Source organism: Salvelinus sp. IW2-2015, linkage group LG4p (genome assembly GCF_002910315.2).
Source record: "Salvelinus sp. IW2-2015 linkage group LG4p, ASM291031v2, whole genome shotgun sequence".
NCBI lineage: Eukaryota > Metazoa > Chordata > Actinopteri > Salmoniformes > Salmonidae > Salvelinus > Salvelinus sp. IW2-2015.
In genome coordinates, this window is record NC_036841.1 from 11,036,009 (window position 1) to 11,056,029 (window position 20,021).

At 45.7% G+C, this 20,021-nt stretch overlaps 1 protein-coding gene across 1 annotated transcript in view; it reads right to left on the reverse strand.

Annotated features, from left to right (window-relative positions):
• Positions 1–20,021, reverse strand: part of rap1gap2a (RAP1 GTPase activating protein 2a) — a 54,255-nt gene that overhangs the window by 20,395 nt on the left and 13,839 nt on the right. Inside the window, exons 2-7 of the mRNA XM_070436673.1 lie at positions 14,345–14,429; positions 5,723–5,758; positions 3,720–3,764; positions 2,225–2,257; positions 1,672–1,890; positions 982–1,085 (exon numbers count right to left, since the gene is read on the reverse strand). Of these exons, the coding sequence (XP_070292774.1) occupies positions 982–1,085; positions 1,672–1,890; positions 2,225–2,257; positions 3,720–3,764; positions 5,723–5,758; positions 14,345–14,429 (522 nt within the window). The remainder of the gene's footprint in view (positions 1–981; positions 1,086–1,671; positions 1,891–2,224; positions 2,258–3,719; positions 3,765–5,722; positions 5,759–14,344; positions 14,430–20,021) is intronic.

Genomic DNA, 20,021 nt, shown 5'->3' on the forward strand with positions numbered 1-20,021 from the left:
GCAGCACGTAAAAGAGGGGTTGGGGGGGGGGGGGGGGGGGGGGGGGGGGGGGGGGGGGCACGCCATGCAAATAGTCCGGGTAGCCATTCGATTACCTGTTCAGGAGTCTTATGGCTTGGGGGTAAAAACTGTTGAGAAGCCTTTTGGTCCTAGACCTTCACTCCGGTACGCTTGCCATGCAGTAGTAGGAGAACAGTCTATGACTGGGGTGGCTGGGGTCTTCGACAATTTTTAGGGCCTTCCTCTGACTCCGCCTGGTGTAGAGGTCCTGGATGGCAGGAAGCTTTGCCCCAGCTTTGCCCCCAGCTTTGCCCCCCGTACGCACTACCCTCTGTAGTGCCTTGCGGTACTCTCTGTTTATCATATATGCACAGTCACTTTAACTATACATTCATGTACGTATGTACATACTACCTCAATTGGCCCGACCAACCAGTGCTCCCGCACATTGGCTAACCGGGCTATCTGCATTGTGTCCCGCCACCCGCCAACACTCTTTACGCTACTGCTACTCTCTGTTCATCATATATGCATAGTCACTTTAACCATATCTACATGTACATGCTACCTCAATCAGCCTGACTAACCAGTGTCTGTATGTAGCCTCGATACTTTTATAGCCTCGCTACTGTATATAACCACACTACTGTTTTTCACTGTCTTTTTACAGTTGTTTTTATTTATTTTATTTCTTTACCTTTTTTGCACTATTGGTTAGAGCCTGTAGGTAAGCATTTCACTGTAAGTAAGCATTTTAAGGTCTACACCTGTTGTATTCGGCGCACGTGACAAATACACTTTGATTTGATTTGATTAGTTACCTGAGAATGATGGAGGAACTCTTGGCCCTAGTGTAGTTACCTGAGCATGAAGGAGGAACTCATGGCCCTAGTGTAGTTACCTGAGCATGAAGGAGGAACTCCTGGCCCTTGTGTAGTTACCTGAGAATGATGGAGGAACTCCTGGCCCTAGTTTAGTTACCTGAGCAAGATGCGGAGGAACTCCTGGCCCTCTGCCTCCTCGTGCTTCAGTGACATAATGAGGTTCCCCAGACTGCTGCCTGTGCAGTAGTAGTTCATATGCTCCTGAAGACGAGAGAGAGAAAGAGAGAGAGCGAGGGAGAGAGAGAGGCAGAGAGATAGAAAGAAAGAGGGGGAGAAAGTGACGGAGGAAGGGAGGGAGGGTCAGACAGACGGTGAATCATTACATAGTATGATGAGACAGTTTAAAGAAGTCACACACCTTCTAATACGGTTTTGCAGTCAATATTTCACAGATCTCTGTATAATTGGAGTCAATTATACGTTCATTTTCCAAATGACTGATCCCTAACTCTTAGTCATAATCCCAGAGCAGAAATAAGTCTGAAATAGGAAACATCACTGGATGAAGGACTAAAAGAGGGAAACACCCTTACAGAGAACACACACACGCACGTACACACATAAACACACACAGACACACAGAACACACACACGCACGTACACACATAAACACACACAGACACACAGAACACACACACACGCACGTACACACATAAACACACAGAACACACACACGCACGTACACACATAAACACACACAGAACACACACATGCAGGCGCTTACCCCCCTTCCCCCCCTACTCACACACCCACATTACTACTACTAGCACAATAGGCCTTGACTCACCCTGCCCAGGAAATGTTTGCGGTAGGCCCTGGCCGAGCTGTTACACTCCAGCCTGAAGCCGAACCCTCCCCCAGGGCTCATGCCCCCTCCGTCATCCTCCTCACAGAAGCTGCTCTCCGAGGAGGTGGGGGTGCCCGCAAGCGCCTCGGCATCCTCAATCCAGTAACCCCCAAACTGGGGCAGGATCACCTGCGGGTATGGGCTACCCTTCTTCAGAATCTGAGCCACAGAAACAAGGGACAAGGGGTTTATGTACCAAAACACCATCCAGAAGAATAGGGCCATAGAAATAAATAAGTTGGGATTTCGATCATAAATGTGTCTATAAATGTCCTTTGAGCCTTGTTTTACATTGACCACCAGTATTTGCATTACTGCACGTGTGTGTGTGTGTGTGTGTGTGGTGTGTGTGTGTGTGTGTGTGTGTGTGTGTGTGTGTGTGTGTGTGTGTGTGTGTGTGTGTGTGTGTATACGTGGGTTTTGTGGTATTCATGCTTGTGTGTGCATAGTGTTTTGATCCAGCTGATTTGATCATATCAGAGCGCTGACTCACGTCCTCTATCCGCGGGTATGGGATGTAGTCATCCTGTCAGACAGAGAGAGGGGAGACACACACAGAGCATTAACCTTACAGGCTGGTATAACTAGAGCACTGTTGAAATACTTTAGAGAATGCCTCTTTTCTTCCTCCCTTCCTGAAAGAAATCCCTGATCTGAAAAGGCCGGGTAGGTGAAAGCTATGTGGCATAGAACCATTGCTTACACCTATCAATTTGTGTAAGATCGGTGATTGCTTCAAGAAAGGGAGGAAGACAGGGTGTGTTTGCAAAATATTCAAACAGGGCCTTGAACTACGTTACAACTGGGGCAGTCAGTCACCATAAAAATCTTGAACACAGAAACACAGGGTGAACATATATACGGTGACTTATTCCACAGAAGCAACTGATGGTCCAGTGAGTGACGCAACACAATGAAACAGCACAGACATCAAACAGGCAAGCATTGATGGAGGAGTCTCCACCTTCTGACACTCTCAGGGATACGGGATAGTCTCAGGATTGACTCTGTGAGCCCCTGGGTTCATCTTTACTTCACTGTGGCTGGTTAACTGTCGGCTGGTGTATGACGTCTAAACATGCTGTGATGTGATGTTCACAGGGACGGACTGGGACCAGAAATAGGCCTGGCCATTTCTAACACAGCGGACCTTTTGTTTCTCTCGAGGCACCCCACACCAGCCCATTTTTTAAAACGTTATACTATTATTAGTATTATAATTGTGCACAACAACAACAACAAAAAATGTAGTCAGATGGACTAAAGATGGACCAGCCCATCTGGTACTTGCCAGAATTGCACTATTGCCAGTTCATCCTTGGATGTTTCCAATCAATCTCCATGCCTTTGTTTTACACTGTATATAGTCCCAGGAGATTGAGGGGAATAGCATTCATTACGAACAGCTGTTTGTTATTTTAAGTTAGCCCGGTTAAGGGGACCTGGTTGAGGGGACCTGGTTAAGGGGACCTGGTTGAGGGGACCTGGTTGAGGGGACCTGGTTAAGGGGACCTGGTTGAGGGGACCTGGTTAAGGGGACCTGGTTGAGGGGGACCTGGTTGAGGGGACCTGGTTGAGGGGACCTGGTTAAGGGGACCTTAAGAGAGTGTTACAAGAGCGTGGCAGAGAGTGGTGAAACTACTCCAGGGGCTGACAGGGTTAACACGGAGGATGACCACCCACCACAATCAAACAAAGAAGGGATGGAAATACTAATAAAGGAACGCATTCATAAATAAAATGAAGGAATGGACACAGAGGAAGGTCAATGCACCATGACAGAGAAGCATGCCCAGTGGTGAGGTCCACAGACACTGACGTGTGTGTGTGTGTGTGTGTGTGTGTGTGTGTGTGTGTGTGTGTGTGTGTGTGTGTGTGTGTGTGTGTGTGTGTGTGTGGTGTGTGTGTGTGTGTGTGTGTGTGTGTGTGTGTGTGTGTGGTGTGTGTGGTGTGTTGTGTGTGTGTGTGGTGTGTTGTGTTTCTCAGACCTTGCTTCTCTGCGAGTGGGGCTTCGTCTCCTCAGATTTAGGGACCTGGTTAGGGTCACGCATGTGGACGGAGGGTGACAAGGGTACAAAGACGATCATTCCTGACTTACGCAACTCCCAAATCACTTCCTGTACTAACATATTGTACACTGTTAGGAAAAAGGGTTCCAAAAGTGTTCTTCGGCCGTCCCCATAGGAGAACCTTTTTGGTTCCTGGTATAACCCTTTTAGGGTTCCATGTAGCACCTTCTGTGGAAAGGATTCTTCATGGAACCCAAAAGGGTTATACCTGGAACCAAAAAGGGTTATTCAAAGGGTTCTCCTAAGGGGTGGGAACCATTCTAGGTTTTTTCCAAGAGTGTACTGTACATTCTTTGGGTAAACATCTGATAGGTGGAACCCAGGTAAAATATTTGCTTGGGTATGAGAAGTGTTTGCAAATATGCAGAGGATACATGACTGAAGTTGACACATCCTGAATTACACAATTACCAATCTACTGGAAAGACCTGTGGAGAAAGACTTCTGTGCATGTGGGAAGGCTCTGAAGACTGAATCCTTACCACACACACAGATTCTCTCAAGTCTTCTACCAGACTTAATCATATCTCAATCATCCTTATCCCAACGTGGGAAGTCATTCTCCAGACTTAAACCACATCCTTATCCCTACTTTCCATTATTGATTTCAGTGGTCAACGCACAGACTGGTCTAGCTATCTATCTATGCACTCTCTGCATGCGTTTGAATGGTCCCCATCCTCCAGTGATGCTTGTCTCCGGTTCAACACAGTGACTTTGACATAACCTGGTCCCAGATCTGTTTGTGCTGTATTGACAATGACCATAGGAGTTGGCAATACAGCAGCATCAGATCAGGGACCAGGGTAGCTCAGACATGACAGACAGTGGAGGGGATGGGGGAACAGCTGTAGCTCAGTGGGAGACTACTTGTCAACACCGCTGGGTTAGATCAAAGCTAGGGGTCAGTCTTAATGCATCCATCTTTGATCCCTCTGAGACGGGCTCTGTGATCAACCATTCCAGATAGAGGCTTTTCAACTGCTCCACCATCGATTGCTCTAGTCTAGTTAGTAGTGCGGGTCGATGTGGCGCTGTGCCAGGGACTGTTGGGACAGAGAGGGGTCTGGTAAGGACCGGCTCAGAGGTGGCAGCAGGCCAGTGTGGCCTCTGTCCTCACTCCTCCTCGCGCACTTGTCATCAGGCGCTATCAATCTCCTGTCCTCCTTCGCTCACTCCCCCTCTTTCAAAAGCTCTCCCACTGTCCCCAAATGGGCATTGCAGAGCTGCCACCACCACCACCCTCTTCCTGCCCACATCCTGCCTAAAACCCCAATCCCACAGAAGATCCCAGAACCCCATAGACACAGTGCAGCAGAACAGGTCAGAGAAATCAATGTTTTTTTTAGAGGGAGCTCGTTAACTTGGTCTGGTTTGGCTCATTACTCAATCAGGACCAGAGATTGGACCCGGTCGTCCTGGCTCCTCGCTTCCCCTCCTAACTTCCGTGGCTTAATAATTTAACTCAATTTAATGCTAAATTGTAATTATTTCGCCTCCATGGCCTATTTATTGCCTTTACCTCCCTACTCTTCTACATTTGCACACACTGTACATAGATTTTTCTATTGTGTTATTGTCTGTGCGTTTGTTTATGTGTAACTCTGTGTTGTTGTTTTGTCACACTGCTTTGCTTTATCTTGGCCAGGTCGCAGTTGTAAATGAGAACTTGTTCTCAACTGGCCTACCTGGTGAAATAAAGGTGTTCTCAACTGGCCTACCTGGTGAAATAAAAGTTAAATAAATAAATAAACAACGGGACCCTTCTGCTCATTGGAGAGGACCCTTGAATAAAATCTCAGGAAGTGATGAGCGTGTCGCGCGTTCATCACCACGTCCATGCCAGCAGCAGTGGGAACTTAGAGAGAAGAGAAGGAAGGAGAGAAGGAAGAGAAAGAAGAGAGGAGAAGGATGAGTCTCACCTGCATCCTTTCCAGCATGTCAAAGAACTCGGCAGACTGAAACAAACAGACAAACAGAGGCGATTATTTGACTACAATGGCCTACAATAATGCCATTGAATGCAGTGACAATGTTGTCCTGGACCAATCTGATCACTATAAGTAGAGTGAACTGTATTTCCTAAATAAGAACAAAATTTATTCATGGTGGATATTTTCACTTAGGGTTCAATTTGCTATAGGTTGAGGTGTGGTTTTGTGATGTCCACAGTGTGAGATGGTTTAGGTCTGACCAAGGGGTTTCTGGGTATTTTCTATGGAAATGGAGCGAGATCTGGTCACTGAGGCTACGTTCCAGGCTGACTACATTGAGATGTACAGTACAAGAGCTAACCACATCATGTGATATAGCGATCTGATGCCTGACTAGGCAGTCTGCAATGTAGCCTTGAACATGACCAGAAACCTCTCAAACCCAGTAGTAGCTACAGTTGTCACACCGTGATCACCTCCCAGCTAGCAGCATTTCCACCCTGGTTCCCAATACAAGCTCAATGAACTGAGGCAGAACAGATAAGGAAGGAGAGTCCTACACCCTCTCACACCCATATATATGCAGCATATTATCCAAACACAGATAACCAAGCCCACTCCACTTCCTCAAAACAGTCACTCCAGAAACAGAATAGGCTGTTGTTGTGCTCCTAGGAAACTATACTAAAGTTCCGGGTCAAAATATTACTGACAGGATGATGGGAAAACGAATTGGGTGCAGATGATGTCATTACAACCAGATGAGGTCATTGAATCGGCAAGCATAGAAATGGAGCACATAGAATAGATCCACTGCTTATCAAATTGGCTTTCAATGAGAATGATAGATCTATAACCCAGCCACCCTAGTCGTAGACTGTTCTCTCTGCTACRGCACGGCAAGCGGTACCGGAGCGCCAAGTCTAGGTCATAAAGGCTTCTTAACAGTTTCTACCCCCAAACCATTAYACTCCTGAACAGTTAATCAAATGGCTACCCAGACTATTTGCATTGTCCCCCACCCCACCCCCCATTTCTACGCTGCTGCTACTCTCTGTTTATTATCCATGCATAGTCACTGTACCTCTACCTACATGTACATATTACCTCAATTACCTTGACTCTGTACTGGTTCCACCTGCATATAGCCTCACTACTGTTATTTTACTGTTGCTCCTTAATAATTATTTGTTACATTTTTCTTTTTTTTCTTTCTTAAAACTACATTGTTGGTTAAGGGCTTTTAAGTAAGAATTTCACTGTTGCATTCGGCACACGTGACAAATAAAATTTGATTTGATGAGGAACACAATCAGCTACATTGTTTGAATCACAGGTTTCAAGGTTGGCAAGTAGAGCACGCAGACTGAGGCAGTCAAAGAACTACCTGAGCAGAAATACACGAGGCACCGGCAAAATGCATCTGTTCATACAGTGAGCCTAATGGCATTTAAATGTACTTTTTATGTCATATTTTATGCAGACACTAATGACAAAGCTAAACACAAATGCTTTGAAAGGTGTGGGCTTCAACGAGTCACTCTGACATTAGTGCTGGCCTATCTACACAGGTACTGATAACCCCTTATCAACGCAGCCAGTAAACCCACGGCATTACAGCAACATGTTATATCATAGTCGAACACCACCAGCAATACCACTAAACACACCAAGACCTAGAAAACCTATGTTTTACCTTCAGATATACAACCTGGTACTCTGTAAACCAGGAAAAGGATCCATTTCAAAACATCTCTTTACTTTCCCGGGATATCCAATCCACCTGAGCTCAGGTGAACATGCTAATCCCACAGCTGTCAGTGCAGCGGGAGTTATCGTTTAGTTATTCATTAACCTGCCACGGTGTCCCAAACCCACATAGCTAGTCCCACAGAGTCAACACAGAGAGGCAGGCTCACGCAGCCCTACAGATGGGCACTGTAACCTTGGTGATTCATCGTCATCCCCCGTCTGAGGTGAGAGAACTGCTGAGGGCCACTGGGGGCTGTGGTGGGCCTCCTAGGGGCCAGGCGGAGATCTATCAATCGGACGCCAATCAGAGAGGAACCGTGACGTGAGCGGAGCGTGGAGAGGCTGAGAACCAAGGTGCAAAAGATCGGTCTGTCTGTCCTCCTCTGCCTCTAAGGCTGGCCCACCACAGAGTCTAGATGTAAAATACCAATCTATCGGTCTGTCTGTGCTGCTCGCTCTCTCTCTCTCTCTCTCGCTCTCTCTCTTATCTCCCGGGGCAACCTGCTGCACCCCGCTGTCCACACCAAGATTAGAGGGAAGGACTGGCACTGGGAGGATTCTAACACCACGGTCTCCGAGCGTTCAGCACGTAACCCATATTCACTCACAGCACTAGTGCTGCTTTTCGAGTGTAACACCAGCGTTCCACTAGTGTGTAATACCCACCCTGATGTAATGCTAGGGAACTTGTGTTTCCATCGCTAGGGCTGACAGTGAGGACTAGTGAAGAGCAGAATCAACAACCTCTGCATCATCAAAACACGTGCTTAATGAGAAGGTGTTAAAGTTCCCAAGTGAGCCTTTGTTATGTAAATGCAGCTGAAAAGTACCAGTGGCCTGGCTTTGGCCCCAAGTGAGAGCAGGTCCACGGGGGCCATGGCGCATTGAGACCCGGAAACAGAAGATGGAAACAGAAAAGTCTGAGCCTTTTGGGTAAAACACTGGCGTACCATTGAATACACTTAAATGTAAAACCTGTCAAACTAGGTCTTACTATCTGCAGATGTTATCACAGGTGCAGCGAAATGGTTGTGTTTCTAGCTGCAACAGTGCAGTGTGTCCCTAGTCTCTTGCCGTCAACAGCATAGACACATGCATAAAACTCTTTCTCACTGCAAACCTTCTTTCATTCACACTGTTTTTGCCTGTGCAGATGTTTCTCTCAAGCAAATGTACCAGTTGTCAGGTATTTACAAATGAAGCAGTCACACGATATTGGAATGCGCTGTTAGTCCTCCTGTATCACAACACCGCAATACACATTCTGGCTCCTCAGTCGGACTAGAAAAAACAGGCATAAACTGTTTCCTCGCTCTCTCTTCCTCTTCTTTCATGACCTGGTCTTCACCTCCTTCATTTCCTTTATATCTGCCTCAAACAACCCTTTCTTCAACAGCAACAAAAACCTCCCTCGTCCTTCACTTTGTCCTTGAAAAATGGAAGAACTTAGTTCTGCTACGTTCAGCTTTCTCTTATTTCATTCAAAGCCCCAGACAGGAGTGTCAAGTCCTGTTGTTCCCGGACTAAGTGGAACAGCTCCTGCCTGTGTGTCTACCCACATTTACTTTCGTCCTCATTCACTCTTCTAATTTGAACGTCTGCCTCTGGTTCAGGACAAGGAACTACGGAAACATTTTCAATAAACTATTTACACACTTTAGTTTTGTCTTAGAATGAGTAAGGCTTGAGACTTGGGAGTGGTTCCTTATCAAAATGATTCATTATATAGCAACATGCGCGCGTGAGCACACACACACACACACACACACAACACACACACAACACACACACACACACACACACACACACACAACACACACGAAGGACTCTATCAGAGAGGTGTCAGCCTGGCAGGATTGTAGGTAGGTCTGGAACAACAGCAAACATGCTATGCCACACCAGCTACTACAGTGAGTAGCACAACCCAGCGGGCTGAATTGGGTGCAGATGATGTCATTCACACACCAGAATGAGGTCATTGAATCGGCAAGCATAGAAATGGAGCACATAGAATAGATCCACTGCTTATCAAATTGGCTTTCAATGAGAATGACAGATCTATAACCCACATTTGAATGTGAATTTGTCGGGTCGGCCCACAGAAGCTACGTGTACTGAACCTTTAAAGAGCATCGGAACGCAGCGACATGTGTTTCTCTGTTGCTCATAAAGAAAAACTAGACTTCAGTCTTGGGGGTGTGGTTCGATGTGGCAGTTACTGATGTTTGTCCCACATGAGACACCATYGGAACAAAGACCATATTTCTTCCTCAACATAGTCTGAAGGAATCTATGTAAGATTTTAAATTTTTGCACAACGTGCTGTCTTGTGTGAACAAAGTCAGATCCGCTGCTCTGATGGGCAGGTCTGTCTCACTGCACTGTATGTGTGTTCTGCGATGGGATTGAATAGAGCGCAATCACCACAGATGTGTATCTCGTGTTAATGGGCAAGTGACCATTGTCAAAATCAAAAACCCAACCCTCAAATAAGTCATGACAACTCACTTGCAAAACTCAGGTTTGGAGGAGACTAATTTTATTAACAAAATTATCCCATTTACACTTTTCTATCAGAGAAGTTGTTTCTTTCCTTTTAGTTGCGCTTTAAATACCCAGTCAATATCATCACCCTGTGTAAATGACTGGTCAATTGATTGATTATGAATCATCCCAAATCAAATCCTATTTTATTTGTTACGTACAATACACAGTTTACAGCCGGTATAAAATGTGCAGCTAAATGCTAGTATGCTAGCTCCCTCAATAGTGCAGTACAATAATCAATAATAAAGAAACAATTATAAGTAACAGAAGAGGTAGTATGCATAGTAACAGCCTCATACTGTATGTACACTATAGGATATTGCGGTAGGCAGTCATTGTAAATAAGAATTTGTTCTTAACTGACTTGCCTAATTTAATAAAAAATACAGAAAAGATCATTGTTGAGCTCTCCATCTCTGTGCCATACGGATTCCCCTTTCCCTGCTTCACTCTTTCTATTTCTCTGTATGCTACACTTTCAAATCCTTAACTCTCTCTTTCAACTTCTCTCCCACTTCCTTGTTTATCTCTCGCCCTCCTCCTTGCAGACTAGAAAAGGGGGGCTAGCCTGTTTCGAGGTGATACTGCACAGCATCCTTCACCGAAAACCATCTATTTCTCTTTCATCGTTTATTCAATCAACCTTTAAAACCATCTATTTCTCTTTAATCGTTTATTCAATCAACCTTTAAGAGCAGTCTATTTCTCATTTTGGGGCAGAATACATTTCAAGAGACTTACTATAATCAGAGAGCGCACAGATTCTTTTTCTTTTTCACTTCAGATACTTGTTTTTAAACAGTATACTCTCTCTCCCTCTATATATATATAGGCAGTGCGTTCGGAAAGGCCCTTCTTCCCCCGATTGCTCAGTTTCGACGGGCGGCCAGCTCTAGGAAGAGTCTTGGTGGTTCCAAACTTCTTCCATTTAAGAATAATGGAGGCCACTGTGTTATTGGGGACCTTCAATGCTGCAGAAATTATTTGGCACCCTTCCCCAGATCTGTTTCCTCGACACAATCCTGTCTCGGAGGACATGCACTGTCAACTTTGGGACCTTATATAGACAGGTGTGTACCTTTCCAAATCAGGTCCAATCAATTGAATTTACCACAGGTGGACTCCAATCAAGTTGTAGAAACATCTCAAGGATGATCAATGGAAACAAGATGCKCCTGAGCTCAATTTCGAGTCTCATAGTAAAGTGTCTGAATAGTTATGTAAATAAGGTATTTCAGTTTTTTTCGAAAAAATATGTTTTTGGTTTGTCATTATGGGGTATTGTGTGTTGATTGATGAGGGGAAAAACTATTTAATCCATTTTAGAATAAGGTTGTAATGTAACAAAATGTGGAAAAAGGGAAGGGGTCTGAATACTTTCCGAATTCACTGTATATTATTTGTTATTATTTTATTTCACCTTTATTTCACCAGGTAGGCCAGTTGAGAACAAGTTATCATTTACAACTGCGACCTGGCCAAGATAAAGCAAAGCAGTGCGACAAAAACAACACAGAGTTACACATGGGATAAACAAACGTACAGTCAATAACACAATAGAAAAATCTATATACAGTTTGTGCAAATGCAGTAAGATTAGGGAGGTAAGGCAATAAATAGGCCAGAGTGGCGAAATAATTAAAATTTAGCATTAACCCTGGAGTGAAATAATGTGCAGAAGATGAATGTGCAAGTAGAGATACTGGGGTGCAAAGGAGCAAAAAATAAATAACAATATGGGGATGAGGTAGTTGGGTGGGCTATTTACAGATGGGCTGTGTACAGGTGCAATGATTGGTAAGCTGCTCTGACTGGCCGGTTCCCCTCTCTCCACTGGGATTCTCTGCCTCTAACCCTATTACAGGGGCTGAGTCACTGGCTTACTGGTGCTCTTTTCATGCCGTCCCTAGGAGGGGTACGTCACTTGAGTGGGTTGAGTCACTGACGTGATCTTCCTGTCTGGGTTGGCGCCCCCCCTTGGTTTGTGCCGTGGCGGAGATCTTTGTGGGCTATACTCGGCCTTGTCTCAGGATTGTAAGTTGGTGGTTGAAGATATCCCTCTCGTGTGGCGTTTGGGGCACAGTGGTGGGGTTAATATCCTTCCTGTTTGGCCTGTCGGCGGGGGTATCATCGGATGGGGCCACAGTGTCTCCTGACCCCTTCCTGTCTCAGCCTCCAGCTATTTATGCTGCATAGTTATGTGTCGGCGGCTAGGGTCGAGTGTTGTATTCTGGATACTTTCTCCTGTCTATCCGGTGTCCTGTGTGAATTTTAAGTATGCTCATCTCTAATTCTCTTCCTTCTCCTCTTTCTTTCTCTCTCTCGGAGGACCTGAGCCCTAGGAACATGCGTCAGGAACTACCGGGCATGATTGAACTCCTTGCTGTCCCCAAGTCCACCTGCCTTGCTGCTTTCCAGTTTAACCTGTTCTGCCGCGGTATGAACCCTGCGCTGTCCACCGGACGTGCTACCGTGTCCAGACCGTGCTGTTTTCCCAATCTCTAAGACCCAGGAGCTTTAAGAGATACTTTTTAATGATCGGCTATGAAAAAGGCCCACTGAATTTACTCCTGAGGTGGCTGACTTGCTACACCTCGATAACTACTGATGATTATTATTATTGACCAATACTGTCATTTAATGAACATTTGAACATCTTTGGGCCATGTCTCTGTTAATAATCTCCACCCGGGCAAGCAGCCAGAAGAGGACTGGCCACCCCTCATAGTCTGGTTCCTCTCTAGGCATCTTCCTAGGTTTTGGCCTTTCTAGGGAGTTTTTCCGAGCCACCGTGCTTCTACACCTGCATTGKTTGCTGTTTGAGGTTTTAGGCTGGGTTTCTGTACAGCAATTCGAGATATTAGCTGATGTACGAAGGGCTATATAAATAAATTTGATTTGATTTGATTTGATTACGATGCTTAAAGTTAGTGAGGGAGACTCCAGCTTCAGTGATTTTTGCAATTCGTTCCAGTCATTGGCAGCAGAGAACTGGAAGGAAAGGCGGCCAAAGAGGAGTTTGCTTTGGGGATGACCAGTGAAATATACCTGCTGGAGCGCGTGCTACGGGTGGGTGCTGCTATGGTGACCAGTGAGCTGAGATAAGGCGGGGCTTTACCTAGCATTGACTTATAGATGACCTGGAGCCAGTGGGTTTGGCGACAAATATGAAGTGAGGGCCAGCCAACGAGAGCGTACAGGTCGCAGTGGTGGGTAGTATATGGGGCTTTGGTGACAAAACGGATGGCACTGTGATAGACTGCATCCAATTTGCTGAGTAGAGTGTTGGAGGCTATTTTGTAAATGGCATCGCCGAAGTCAAGGATCGGTAGGATAGTCAGTTTTGCGAGGGTATGTTTGGCAGCGTGAGTGAAGGATGCTTTGTTGCGAAATTAGAAGCCGATTCGAGATGTAATTTTGGATTGGAGATGCTTAATGTGAGTCTGGAAGGAGAGTTTACAGTCCAACCAGATATATATACTGTATAGAAATAACGCCCCTACATTAAAATAGTCCACAGAAAGACAAGTGTTGGATCTTATTGAACCTGGCAGCTCTCTCTGCCTCTCTACACTCCAGAATGACCTCGAAAGTTTAAATTTACATTTTATTTTACTATGCAAGTCAGTTAAGAACAAATTCTTATTTTCAATGACGGCCTAGGAACAGTGGGTTAACTGTTGGTTCAGGGGCAGAACGACAGATTTGTACCTTGTCAGCTCGGGGATTCAAACTTGCAACCTTTCGGTTACTAGTCCAATGCTCTAACCACTAGGCTACCCTGCCGCCCCAGTGAAGGAAGCCCATCCAGGCCTCACAGAGCTGACTTACTATGCGTCATACACACTATTCCTTTTATAATGCACTACTTTTGGCAAGGCTCTGGTCAAAAGTAGTGGACTATATAGGGAATAGGATGCCATTTGGGACAAAGAAGGAGTCTGCTCCCAGGCCCAGTCAGTGTGACGTTCTGTCTGCCACTGACTAAGCTGCCTTATTCCTGTGACGATTGCAACACTAATAGAATACATGTAAATGCTATCGTGGTTCCTCTCAGAGGTGTTCTGATTGGCCAGGTTCAGACAGGTTCAGACAGGTTCAGACAGGTTCAGTGCACTGACACCATTTTCAGTTTTTCACATTGTTGCACAAAGCCAAACAATACCATGCTCACTTGGGTGTTTACTTTCCACACTGTCCTATCCAGCACGGTTCCAGCAACTATGGTGGATGGGTAACCAGGCCAGCTTGGCTCGGTAGTGTGAAAATAGTACGATGAGTGAAACGGGCACCAGGTGCTACGTGTCCTACCTTCATGGTGGGCGGGGCGGTGCGGGGGGGCGAGGGGGGGCAATCTCCCAAGGGCACATTGGAGATGGTCAGCAGTTCCTGCTTCCTGGAACACATCAAACACAACAAAGAACATTATAATAAGGCATCATGTCACATACAGAGGCACAATGAAAGTACACAGGATCGATGCTGCATCACATCTCACCCTACTTCACTGAGATGCTAGGGTGGGAGGTAGATGGGAGAAATGTCATTCCTTTAGACTGTGCAGCAGCTGGTTGGGCCAGGCCTATTTATAGTCCATGTATATAACGTTGGCTCAGAGTTACTACTCCAGTCATGTGGTCAGGAAAACCCCCAAACCCTACTCATACTCCTAGAAGGAGAGAAAGGCTGTCTCTGAGACTAAAGACTAGATCTCCAACATATCCAGCCAACTGAAGTAGTGGGTGTCCAGTGAGTTTGTGGGGCTTGCATATCTCTCTCTCTCTCTCTCTCTCTCTCTCTCTCTCTCTCTCTCTCTCTCTCTCTCTCTCTCTCTCTCTCTCTCTCATTGTGACAAATAAAGTTTGATTTGATTTATCTTGAACAATGGAGTATAACCGGACTGCCATAAACACACTCCTCTCTCCCCATCGCTCCTCTCTCTGCCCATCTCTCTCTCGCCTCTCTCCCCTCGCTCTGTCTCTCTCTCCTGCCCATCCCTCTCTCTCTCTCTCTGGCCACCTCTCTCTCCTTTCTGTCTCTCTCTTCTTCTCTCGTGCCTCTGCGCTCTCTCTTCGCTCTCTCTCTCCCCATCGCTCTCTCTCTCTCTCTCCCCATCGCTCTCTCTCTCTCTGCCCATCTCTCTCTCTTTCTCTCTCTCTCTGCCCATCTCTCTCTCTCTGCCATCTCTCTCTCTCTCTTTGGGAGAAGAGGTCTGTGGAGAGTGTATGTAGTAGCCGAGAGGCCCGATAATGACTCCCAATCAGATGCTTAGTGACTAACTGAGGTGGTTGTTGAGAGGCCCCCAGGGGAATCCGGGGGCTGAGAATGATCACACATTAAGAGGTGTTCATTGATCAAGAGGAGACAGAGTGGGGATTCAGAGGTTGATGTGAGAGGCGAGACACACAGTTTTGAAATTAGTAACATTCTCTTGACAAGAGTTATTAAGACGGTTATCGAACACTGGATTTCATTCCCAGCCTCTGTTTTCCCCTCTCGTGTGTCAAGTCAGTGTGGTCCAAGCCTTAATGTGGACTGGAGAGACCACACTCATTTAGTTTATTGCAGTTGGTTATACTCCATCTATTTAAACTCTTATACTCCAACTGTTTATACTTATATTTCCCTCACTAACTTTAAACATCAGCTATCTGAGCAGCTAACCGATCGCTGCAGCTGTACATAGCCCATCTGTAAATAGCCCACCCAATCTACCTACCTCATCCCCATATTGTTTTTATTTACTTTTCTGCTCTTTTGCACACCAGTATTTGTACTTGCACATCACCATCTGCTCATCTATCACTCCAGTGTTCATTTGCTAAATTGTAATTACTTCGCTACTATGGTTTATTTATTGCCTTACCTCCTCATGCTATTTGCACACTCTGTATATAGACTTTCTTTTTTTTCCTATTGTGTTATTGACTGTACGCTTGTTTATTCCATGTGTAACTCTGTGTTGTTGTTTGTGCCGCACTGCTTTGCTTTATCTTGTCCAGGTCGCAGTTGTAAATGAGAACTTGTTCTCTACCAGCTTACCTGGTTAAATAAAGGTGAATTGTTTTAGATATAAACAACAACAAAAAAAGATAAATAGAAACATTTGAGTTAAGAAAATATTTACTAAATAAACTAACGGAGAAAAAAGTAACACAATAAAATATCAATAACAAGGCTATATATACAGGGGGTACCGGTACCGAGTCAATGTGCGGGGGTACAGGTTAGTCGAGGTAATTGAGGTAATATGTACATGTAGGTAGGGGTAAAGTGACTATGCATAGATAATAAACAGAGTGTAGCAGGAGCGTAAATAAAAAGGGCGGGTTTTGGTCAATGCAAATAGTCCGGGTAGCCATTTGATTAGCTGCTCAGCAATCTTATGGCTTGGGGGTAGAATCTGTTAAGGAGCATTTTGGACCTAGACTTGGCGCTCCGGTACCGCTTGCCGTGCGGTAGCAGTCTATGACTAGGGTGGCTGGAGTCTTTGGCATTTTCTTGGGCCTTCCTCTGATACCGCCTGGTATAGAGGTCCTGGATGGCAGGAAGCTTGGCCCCAGTGATGTACTGAGCCGTACGCACTACCCTCTGTAGAGCCTTGCGGTCGAATGCCGAGCAGTTGCCATACCAGGCGGTYAWGCAACCAGTCAGGATGCTCTCGATGATGCAGCTGTATAACTTTTTGAGGATCTGAGGACCCATGTTAAATATRTTCAGTCTCCTGAGGGGGAATAGGCATTGTTGTGTCCTCTCCACAACTGTCTTGGTGTGTTTCAACCATGATAGTTTGTTGGTGATGTGGACACCAAGGAACTTGAAGCTCTCAACCTGCTCCACTACAACCCAGCCAACGAGAATGGGGGCGTGTTCAGCCCGCCTTTTCCTGTAGTCCACGATCATCTCCTTAGTCTTGATCACGTTGAGGGAGACGTTGTTGTCCTGGCACCACACTGCGAGGTCTCAGACCTCCTCCCTCCAGGCTGTCTCATCATTGTCGGTGATCAGGCCYACCACTGTTGTGTCGTCTGCAAACTTAATGATAGTGTTGGAGTTGTGCTTGTTCACACAGTCATGGGTGAACAGGAAGTACAGGAGGGGAATAAGAACACACCCCTGAGAGGCCCTGTTGAGGATCAGCGTTGCAGATGTGTTGTTGCCTACCCTTACCACCTGAGGGTGGCCCGTCAGGAAGTCCAAGATCCAGTTGCAGAGGGAGGTGTTTAGTCCCAGGGTCCTTAGCATAGTGATGAGCTTTGAGGGCACTATGGTGTTGAATGCTGAGCTGCAGTCAATGAACAGCATTCTCATGTAAGTGTTCCTTTTGTCCAGGTGGGAAAGGGCAGTGTGTAGTGCAATAGAGATTCCATGGGGCGGAATGCAAATTCGAGTGGGTCTAGGGTTTCCTGGATGATGGTGTTGATGTGAGCCATGACCAGCCTTTCAAAGCACTTCACTTCATGCAGGTTGCCTTGGTGTTCTTGGGCACAGGGACTATGCTGGTCTGCTTGATACATGTAGGTATTACAGACTCAGTCAGGGACAGGTTGAAAATGTCAGTGAAGACACTTGCCAGTTGGTCAGCACATGCTCCGAGTACACGTCCTGGTAATCCATATGGCCCTGCGGCTTTGTGAATGTTGACTTGTATAAAGGTCTTACTCACATCGGCTACGGAGAGCGTGATCACACAGTCGTCCGGAACAGCTTGTGCTCTCATGCATGCTTCAGTGTTGCTTCCCCCGAAGCGTACATAGAAGTCATTTATCTCGTCTGGTAGGATCGTGTTCTGCCTTGCCGATGCACAGAAAACCCAGCAAACTGTATATTATCCATGTCGTCGTTTAGCCACAACTCAGTGAAACATAAGATAATACAGTTTTTAATGTCCCGTTGGTAGGATAGTCTCAAACGGAGCTCATCCAGTTTATTCTCCYKTGATTGCACGTTGGCCAATAGGACGGATGGTAGAGGCGGGTTACCCACTCACCGACAAATTCTCACAAGGCACCCGGATTTGCGTCCCCTGTACTGGCGTCTCTTCATGTAAATGACAGGGATTTGAGCCTGGTCCGGTATCAGCAGTAAATCCTTTGCGTCTGACTCATTAAATAAAAAAATCTTTGTCCAGTTAGAGGTGAGTAATCGCTGTTCTGATATCCAGAAGTTATTTTAAGTCATAAGAGACGGTGGCAGAAACATTAAGTACAAAATAAATCAAATCAAATCAAATGTATTTGTCACATACACATGGTTAGCAGATGTTAATGCGAGCGTAGCGAAATGCTTGTGCTTCTAGTTCCGACCATGCAGTAATATCTAACAAGTAATATAACCTAACAATTTCACAACAACTACCTTATACACACAAGTGTAAAGGAATGAATACGAATATGTACACAAAAATATAAACAAGTGACAAACAACGCGAAAAAACACACACAATAGCAAAATAGGTTAGGAGTAAAACGGCAGCCATCCCCTATGGCGCCATTCCTTAGCTAGCAGCTGAAATAAACTGTAAAAAATACTATAGAATTAAGATAACAACACATGCAAAAGGTTTGTAGGACATTCTTCCCTAATTTCAGTACTCAATATCAATACCAGAAGAAACTTGATGGGAAGAAAAACCTCAAAAGCACAATGACGACATCATCAAAAGGCTAAAGTATTGCAGGAGGAAATTCTACCTGAGATCAATAGTGGATATCAATATCAGAGAGATACATAACACGCAGTACTGTAACTCCATCTGCTTCACAGTAAGTGGAACAAGGAGACCAACCCGCAACTTATTGCTCTGGTATTTGGGAACTAATTTAGCCGTCTCGCCATTGGATAATGTAATAGCTTCAACGTGTGAAGGAAACAAGAGAACACTTGACTGCGTTCGACTGCTGATCTTTCCATTCTGAAAGAGAAACATGCTGCAAAGAATAGCCAGCTCTGGCTCCTTCTCTCTTTCTCTCGCTCCCGCTCTCTTTTTCTTTCTTCCTCTGCATCCCTCTCTTTCTCTTCCTCTTTCTCTCACTCCCTCTCCTCCTCTCTCTCCTTTGTTCTTTGAGCTGTTAGTATGAGCACCGGGCCCGGTGTGCCGAGTGCTGGAAACAAGTGGTCATGCCCCAGGCTTTGCCTTCCATTGACACAGCCACCCCAGGCTTCTCCAAGGCTTTCCATAGGGTCAGCCCTAAGTACCAACACAATGTAGCACTGTCTCAAGATGTCGCTAGCAGTTAACACTGAGCCAATGGTGGACACAAACTAAACCGAGTACAAGTACAAGCAGGAGAAGTTGGCTTCCTTCCCCCATTTACGCAGTTGACAGAGATACACAGAGTGTACATAGCAACTGCTACAGCTCCAGAGAAACATATTATTAGAAAATGTCAATTTCCAAACTTTTGTAGCTCAGAGCTGACCTGAGTGGAAAACTTTGTTCAGACCCTTGCCCCTGGGGCTGGTCACTGTTGTCTGGGCTTAGCTTTAATAACAGCCAAGTCTCAACATACACACACATACATACATACACTCGCACGSGCACACACACACTGCTCCCAGACAGAGACAGTGTGTGAGAGACAGTGGTGGCGTAGTCTTTCCTTGCTGCCTGTCTCGGTGGTACTAATGAAACAGCTCCTGCGTCACTGTGAATGGCTCTCTCTCCGGGAGGGGTGGATCGAAGGACGGAGAAACGCAGCAATGACAAAGGAAACAGAGGGAGGGAGAGACGGAAGAGAAGAGAAGAGAAGGAGTAGACAAGGTAGAAAGAGAGAGAGAGAGAGAAGAAAGAGAAAGAGAGAGAGAGAGCGAGAGAGAGGGAGAGAGAGAGAGAGACAGGAGAGAGAGAGAGAGAAAAAGAAAAGAGAGAGAGAGAGAGAGAACAATAGGCCTGATAGTGAATGGGAAGGTAAAGCTAGAGATTATTCTGAGCTCCAACCTTTTGAACACACACACAACACACAACACACACACCACACACAACACA